Source organism: Microtus ochrogaster, unplaced genomic scaffold (assembly GCF_000317375.1).
Source record: "Microtus ochrogaster isolate Prairie Vole_2 unplaced genomic scaffold, MicOch1.0 UNK46, whole genome shotgun sequence".
NCBI classification, from domain to species: domain Eukaryota; kingdom Metazoa; phylum Chordata; class Mammalia; order Rodentia; family Cricetidae; genus Microtus; species Microtus ochrogaster.
The window spans coordinates 913,038-920,414 of record NW_004949144.1 but is presented as its reverse complement, the minus strand read 5'-3'; the positions used below and the strand labels follow the sequence as shown (position 1 = coordinate 920,414).

At 39.3% G+C, this 7,377-nt stretch overlaps 1 protein-coding gene across 1 annotated transcript in view; it reads right to left on the bottom strand.

Moving 5' to 3' along the window:
- LOC102002541 (basic salivary proline-rich protein 1-like) overlaps window positions 1-4,120 on the bottom strand; it is a 30,494-nt gene extending 26,374 nt beyond the window's left edge. Inside the window, exons 1-3 of the mRNA XM_005369254.1 lie at window positions 4,057-4,120; window positions 2,883-2,918; window positions 1,709-2,044 (exon numbers count right to left, since the gene is read on the bottom strand). Coding sequence (XP_005369311.1) covers window positions 1,709-2,044; window positions 2,883-2,918; window positions 4,057-4,120 — 436 coding nt within the window. The remainder of the gene's footprint in view (window positions 1-1,708; window positions 2,045-2,882; window positions 2,919-4,056) is intronic.
- Between the last annotated feature and the right edge of the window lie 3,257 nt (window positions 4,121-7,377).

Sequence of the window (7,377 nt, the reverse complement as noted above, 5' to 3'; positions counted from 1 at the left end):
AAGAGGCTGGAACTAATGGGTCAGGCAGTGATTAAAAGAATACAGTTTCCGTGTAATTATTTCGGGGCATAAGCTAAGCTAGCCATGTGGGCGGCCAGTGTGGGGGATGCAGCTCCGCTGCTCCTATTTCAACAAGAGTCTAAGTATTAAGGCTCAACTATTTGTTAGGTTTAAGAATTTTTGAACTTTTTGAACATCTAAACATTTTGTTTTACCTTTCTAGTTTAAATTCAACAAAATTTAAAATCAATGAATAAATATTTACAAAACCTAAAAATTAATATTAAAAGATTGCTCTAAGGTATACATAAATATTTAAATTTTTTATTTGCCATTTAGGACCAGGTATATGTTATTTATAAAAATTCTAGGGAGGTGAAAACAATGAACATCTGGCCCCTAAGACACCACTGCATATGTAAGACTGTCCAAATTGAGGAAGAATGTGAGCTGGGTGACACTTGAATGCCCAAAAGAACACCAGCTGCAAAAACAGCACTTCCTAACATGTAAATTTTGAACAAAGCATGTTACCTGTGAGAAAAGAAAGAAAGAACTTTTTTTGCATGTACTCATAGGGAGCTAGTCTATAGGGCTCTGGTCAAAAACATGCACAATATACTAAGAGCATGTTTATGTAGTTTTATCTGTTAGATATTTTAATATTGAAAATTATGTCTTATGTGAAGACTCCTGCTAAAATCAGAAATGTGTGGGAAATAAAGCAAAGTTGTGGGCAGAACTCCTGGTAAGAAGAAAAGAAAGGGGGTACCTCAAATGATAGTGAACTGATTCATAAATGGAGAAAGTAGGACCTTTTCTAATAAAACTGAATGAAGAGGTCTATAATTGCCTTAGGTTTGGCCACAGTCCCCAGATTTCACTCATACATGCTCAGACTAAGAAAGCAACAAAGAATAATTGCAAGCTAAATATTTTATTGGAGTGTTGAAGGTTCTATTAAACATCATTGCTCCATTGAAATGACATTGAAGGTAACTGTTTTCTACTACTCCTGCAATAAACAAACAGATAAATAAGGTCAGGGAGAAAAAAAAACTATCCCATAATTCAAACATTTTCTGAGATAGTGCTTAGTTTGGGGGATAACTAACTCTGTTAGCGCTAAGACATTTGATGGAGAGTGAATTTAAATCACATTTGTCACAGACATCAAGGTATAGAGAACTTTTAAGTTTTAGATGTATAAGATATTTATGCCTTTTGGAAGATGGTGGTGATCTCTAGAGTTTGGGATTGTGCTGTTGGCAGAAGGCTCTTCATTTGTTCCTTAGTGTTCAACCCCAAAATAAGCAAACAGAAACCATATCATTTAAATCACTGTTTGGCCATTCACTTAAGCATATTGCTAGATACCTCTTATATCCTACCTAACCCATCTACATTAAATAGTTCATCACTACAAGGTCGTGACCTACCAGCAAGGTTCCAGCTGGGGGCTCATGCCTTTCTCCTCTGGCAACTCCATGGCTTCTATTGACTCTACCTCCTTTCTCCCAGCATTCAGTTTAGTTTTCCTGCCTAGCTCTGTTCTGCCCTATCTATAGGCCCAAAGAAGCTTCTTATTAACCATTGGTATTGACAGCAAGCAGAGGGACTCCCACGTTTTTGTTTGAATGATAAAGTGTCTGATTATTTTGTCAAGCTGATGAACCTTTTATTTATGCAGAAAATTTCTAGAGGTTACTTGCCTCTGCATCACCGTTCCCACCATCCTCATCACTGCCCTCACCCTCCTCAGGTGGGCCTTCTGGTTTTTCAGGTTTAGGAGGGGGAGGAGGATGCTGGCCTCCCTCCTGGGGTGGGCCATGTGGTTTTCCAGGTTTAGGAGGTGGGGGAGGAGGATGCTGGCCTCCCTCTTGGGGTGGGCCATGGGGTTTTCCAGGTTTAGGAGGGCGAGGATGATGTGGTGGTTTCTCTGGTGGTTTTTCTTCTCCACTGTCATCCTCATCATCTCCAGCTTCATCACCTTCCTCATCATTCTGAGGCTGTTCACTATTGCCCTGGCTCTTTTGCTCTTCCTCTGCAGGGACATAGAACCATGTAGAAGAAGTTTAATTTTCTCTTTCTCCCAGAACACCCTTCCTAAATTTCTGATTCTGATTATTTTGGAAATGTAATTTTTAAATATTTATCATAATAACTTTCTTATGGCTCAAATTTTTGGACAAACCTTTCTTCTTAAATTTGATTAAAGGTGATTTTATTTTCATTACAATTCCCAGACAAAAGTGATGGAACAGGAAACATTTTTAATGGTATTATTTAGAATTAGGCAATGTAGCAATATGTGACAGCAATGCTGTATTCTTAAATGTAGCATGTTGTTTTGGGTTTTATTACCATGTGGAGAACAAAAGAAAGTATAGGAAAGAGACTATAAGATTTTCCATTCAGTTTTCCTGCAGTGCTTTTGTATGTATTACTCAGCTTTGGGTGCAGAGATGAATGAGAAAAATAAATTTTAAAAAGATGAGAGAGTCTAAGATTTGTGAAACTACATATCTAGTGTGGAAGCATATAATTCTAAAAGTAATCAATGGGAAAGGATTCTTTGATCAACACATACAGTCATGGAAGATTTTAAATGAGGACACTCAATATGCTCATCATATGCAAGCCATTGCTTCCATCTATGGAAGAGACAAAATATTCCTGGCATAAAACCTGGCTTCCTACTCTTCCAGTGTGTGCCCTCTTCTGGGTCCTAGAAACATTGCAGGGGAGCTTTTCTATATATCTCAGGGTAAGCTGTCACATGCTAACTTCACAAAATAAAAAATTGTGAAATTTTATAGAACTGAATAATTACAAAGGTAAATCATGCTTAATTGGCTAATATAGGATGAATCTGTCTTTACCTAAGAGCTGTGAAGAAGAGTCTTCATAGATGATCTCTAGAAAATAAACAGAAGAGTAGTGAAAAGTTACTTACAAGATTTTTCAGCTAGAAATACAAATGACATTAAATAACATCTTCACATCCCCTAAGAAGCATTTTATTCTTGGACAATGCTGCTGATACTGCTGCCAGAATGGTTTCTATGATCAGGAACACTCTATTTTGTTTCTTAGTACCTCTGGCAACCCTTACTGTTAGTCTTCATTTTAATATGAGAATTTCATTCTTATGGGTTTATATTCTCTATGTTTTTCTTCTTGACCTTCATTTGCTATATGATACATAACCACAGGTATTTCATACATGAAGTAAAAATAAGCATTGCTGTAATTTTTTGTGAAGAACAATGAAAATTGCATGTGGGTCATTAAAATAGAGAAAGAGGCCCAAGAATATATCTCAGTCAGTAAAAGTGCTTGTCTGATGACTTGAATTCAGTTCCTGGAATCATATGGTAGAAATACAAATCTTGCTGACAATATGCTGTCCTCTGACTGGAATGTTCAAAATATATACTCTCTCTGTCTTTGTCTCTGTCTCTGTCTCTCTCTCTTTCTCTCTGCATGTGTTGTATCTGTGTGTTGTCTCCCTCCTTATCTTGCACATACACATACATGTATTCACATACACAGACAGTTCTGTATGCATTCATGCTCAAAAATAATTTAAGAAATTATTCACTAATATTTCTAGCTGATTGTATACAGTTTCAAATTACTACTTTTTTCCTTGACTCAAAAAAAAAACTATGAGATATATTTACTTATTTCAGTTTTTTGCTCTCCTCTGTACAACAAAGTTAGCATTATTTACTATTGGCTTCTCATAACACCTTGAGAATTGAGCTTCCCTCCATCACTTGTATCATGCTATATGATACAAGTGCATAATCCCCCACCAAAAAGTTCTTTTCACAAATGCACTAATGTTATTTTGTTGTAAAATAGTTTCTTAATTTTTACTATAAGCAAAGTCTAAGATCCAGTACAAAATGAAAATATAAACATTCTACTATATTTTCCTAATCATTTGCTTCAGTTTCTTATTTATCTTCTTACATTTCTCCCAGTGCTATATTTCAGTGTGTTGCCCATCTCCCATTTCACAGAACCAATGTCTACCCTATTTCATACCTGCATTTGCTCTCTGAACTGAGCTCAGGGCCAACAAGGCTGCTGTGAGTAGAACCACCAGCATCTTGGAGGAGGCTTTGGAGTTGCTCCCAAGTCTGTGGTGGGAGAAGCAAGGCCAGAGTCTTTATAAGGAAGGTAGAACAAAGGCACTTTTCAGGTCCTTACTGGTGACTTGACCTGACACAGCAGGATACATTGCACCTCTGACTTGTTTGGGACATCCGCCTAGAAAGATGCATGGGGGAGGAGGTTCTCAATGTCTCTGTTCTCAATAATAAAATATAAAAGTGAGACAAAAATGTTGATGTAACTCAGGCAACATCCAGATATTAGAAATAAAATTCTGTTTAAGCTCTAGTTTGATATAACCATGACTCTCACCACATTAGTTGTAATTAAGAGGGATTTGAGTCTCATGTATATTTTTGTCCCAGTTCTTCCTGACATTGAGGCTAAAGTTAGGTAATGTCTACTTTTCAGTGCAACCTCTATTCATGGTTTTGCACACATGTGTTATCATGTATATACTACAGAGCTGATTGTTTTTGTTTAATTTTGCAGAGAGTTAGGAGACCAAGTAGGAATGCATAGTAAGAGACAACAAACAGTGACAGCAAATCTCCTATAATTAGAGTGTGGGGTTTGATGTATGCGGTGAGTTCTAGTAATGTTTCTTTTACATATGCAGGTGCCTTTATATTAGGGGCATAGATATTCAGGATTGAGACTTCCTCCTGATGAATTGTTCCTATTATGAGAATAAAGTGTCCTTTTCCATCTCTTCTGATTGATTTTAGTTTGAAATCATTTTTGTTAGATATTAGTATAGCCATACCAACTTGTTTCTTTCATCCATTTGATTGGAAAACCTTTTCCCAACCCTTTGCTCTGAGGTAGTGTCTGTCTTTGAAGATGAGGTGTGTTTCTTGTAAACAGCAGAATGTTGAATCCTGTTTTCATAATCATTCTCTTAACCTGTGCCTTTTTATAGGTGAATTGAGTCCATTGATATTAAGTGAAATTAATGACCAGTGGTTGCTAACTCCAGTTATTTTTTCTGTTGATAGTGTTTGTGTGTTTCCCTTCTTTGAGTTGTGCTGGTGGAGGGTTGTTAGATGCTTGTGTTATTATGGGTGTTGCTGGCTTCCTTGGTTTGTGGTTTTCCTTTTAGTATTTTCTGTAAGCCTTGGTTTGTGGCTCCGTATTGTTTAAATCTGTTTTTGTCCTGGAATATCTTGTTTTCTCCATCAATGGTAAATGCAAGCTTTGCTGGGTATAGTAGTCTGGGCTTGTATCCATGGTCTCTTAGTGATGTAGGTGGGTCCTCTATCTATCTGTTGCTTTCATTGGTTAATTAATAAAGAAAACTGCTTGGCCTAATAGGTCAGAACATAGGTAGGCAGGGAAGACAGAACAGAATGCTGGGAGGAAGAAGGCAGTGAGGAAGACACCATGAGCTCCAGCCCAAGATGGGCATAGGCTAGAATCTTTCCTGGTAAGTCACAATCTCGTGGTGCTACACAGATTATTAGAAATGGGTTAATCAAGATGTGAGAATTAGCCATTAAGAGGCTGGAACTAATGGGCCAAGCAGTGATTAAATGAATACAATTTGTGTGTTGTTATTTTGGGTGTAAAGCTAACCATGTGGGAGCCGGAACAAAAAGCAGGCCTTCTCGCCTCATCACTACAAATGGCACGTGGATAACTGAATCCACAGAAAGCCTGAGAAAGCTTGGAAAAGAATAGAGTAAAGCATGTTTTCTAGGTAGCAGCAATTTCTCGGGACTGCTCTGCTTCCTAGAGGCAAGCAAGCACTCTCATTTAAGAAGAGGCTTCCTGACTTAGCGTTAGCTGCAAAGCTTGCAGCTCTTGTAAGAGATCCTGCCATGAAACCCTTAAGCGGTGTTGATGAAAAGCTGAACGTATGCTTTTCGGTTTTCAGCCATAGCAGGAAACAAGTTGTGCCGTTTTAAAATGCTGGCTTTCTGGGCTGTCCTGTCAGGGAAAACTGACTCTTTCAAGCAGGCGGTCCTGACTATGGAGCTTTGGAGTGTTAATCACCACTCAACTCTTTTGCTGGCAAGGACCTTGAAATGCCGTAGAGTTGTGGTAATAAACATGACTCCTGCGGGTACCTCTGCCATAAGGCTGGAAAGCTAAGGAATGGGCTGGATCCAGCCGTCAAAGTCATGGCTTTAATCCTCTCCTTAGACTCATGTACTTAGACAGTCTTGGCATCTTGGTCCAATCTATAGTAAGAGGAATATGGTATGTACTCACTTATATATGGATTCCAGCCATAAACAAAGGATATTGAGCCTATAGTTTGTGATCCTATAGAAGCTAAAGAAGAAGGTGAATCCAAAGAAAAACAGATAGCTATCCTCCTATATTTTGGAAATAGACAAGATTTGCTGGGCAAATGTTGGGAGCAGGGGGGTGAGGGTGGGTTGGGGGAGGGGAAATGGGGAGAGAAAAGGGAGAAGAGGGGGATTGGGGAGAGCTTGGGGGAATGGGATGGTTGAGATAGAGGAAGGGTCGATATGGGAGCAGGGAAGAAGATATCTTAACTAAGGGAACCATTTTAGGGTTGGCAAAAGTCTCTGCTCTAGAGGAGTTCCCAGGTGACCAAGGGGATGTCCCCAGCTAGGTGCATGGGCAGCAGAGGAGAGGGTGCCTGAACTGACCTTCTCCCTTAGCCACACTGATGAATATCTTGCATATCACCATAGAACCTTCATCTGGTGAGGGATAGAGATAGAGACAGAGACCCACATTGGAGAACTGGACTGAGCTCCCAAAGCCCAGATGAAGAACAGAATTAGGGTGAACATGAAAAAGGACGTCAGGACCGTGAGGGGTATGTCCACCCATGGAGACGTTGTGACTGATCTAATGGGAACTCACCAAGGTCAGCTGGACTGGGTCTGAATGAGCATGTGATCAAAAGGTCTCTCTGAATGTGGCTGACAATGAGGACAGACTGAGGAGCCAATGATAATGACACTGGATTTTGATTCTACTGCATGTACTGGCTTTTTGTGAGTCTAGTCTGTTTGAATGCACACCTTCCTAGACCTGGATGGAGGGGAGGGCTTAGACTTCCCACATGGCAGGGCACCCTGACTTCTCTTACGTCTGGAGAGGGAGGAAGAGGAGAGGGAGGGGAATGGGAGGGACGTGGGGGATGGGAGGAGGTGGAAATTAAAGAAAGAAAGAAAGAAAGAAAGAAAGAAAGAAAGAAAGAAAGAAAGAAAGGAAGAAAGAAAGAAAGAAAGAAAGAAAGAAAGAAAAGTTAGAAAAAAAGAAGAGTGACAG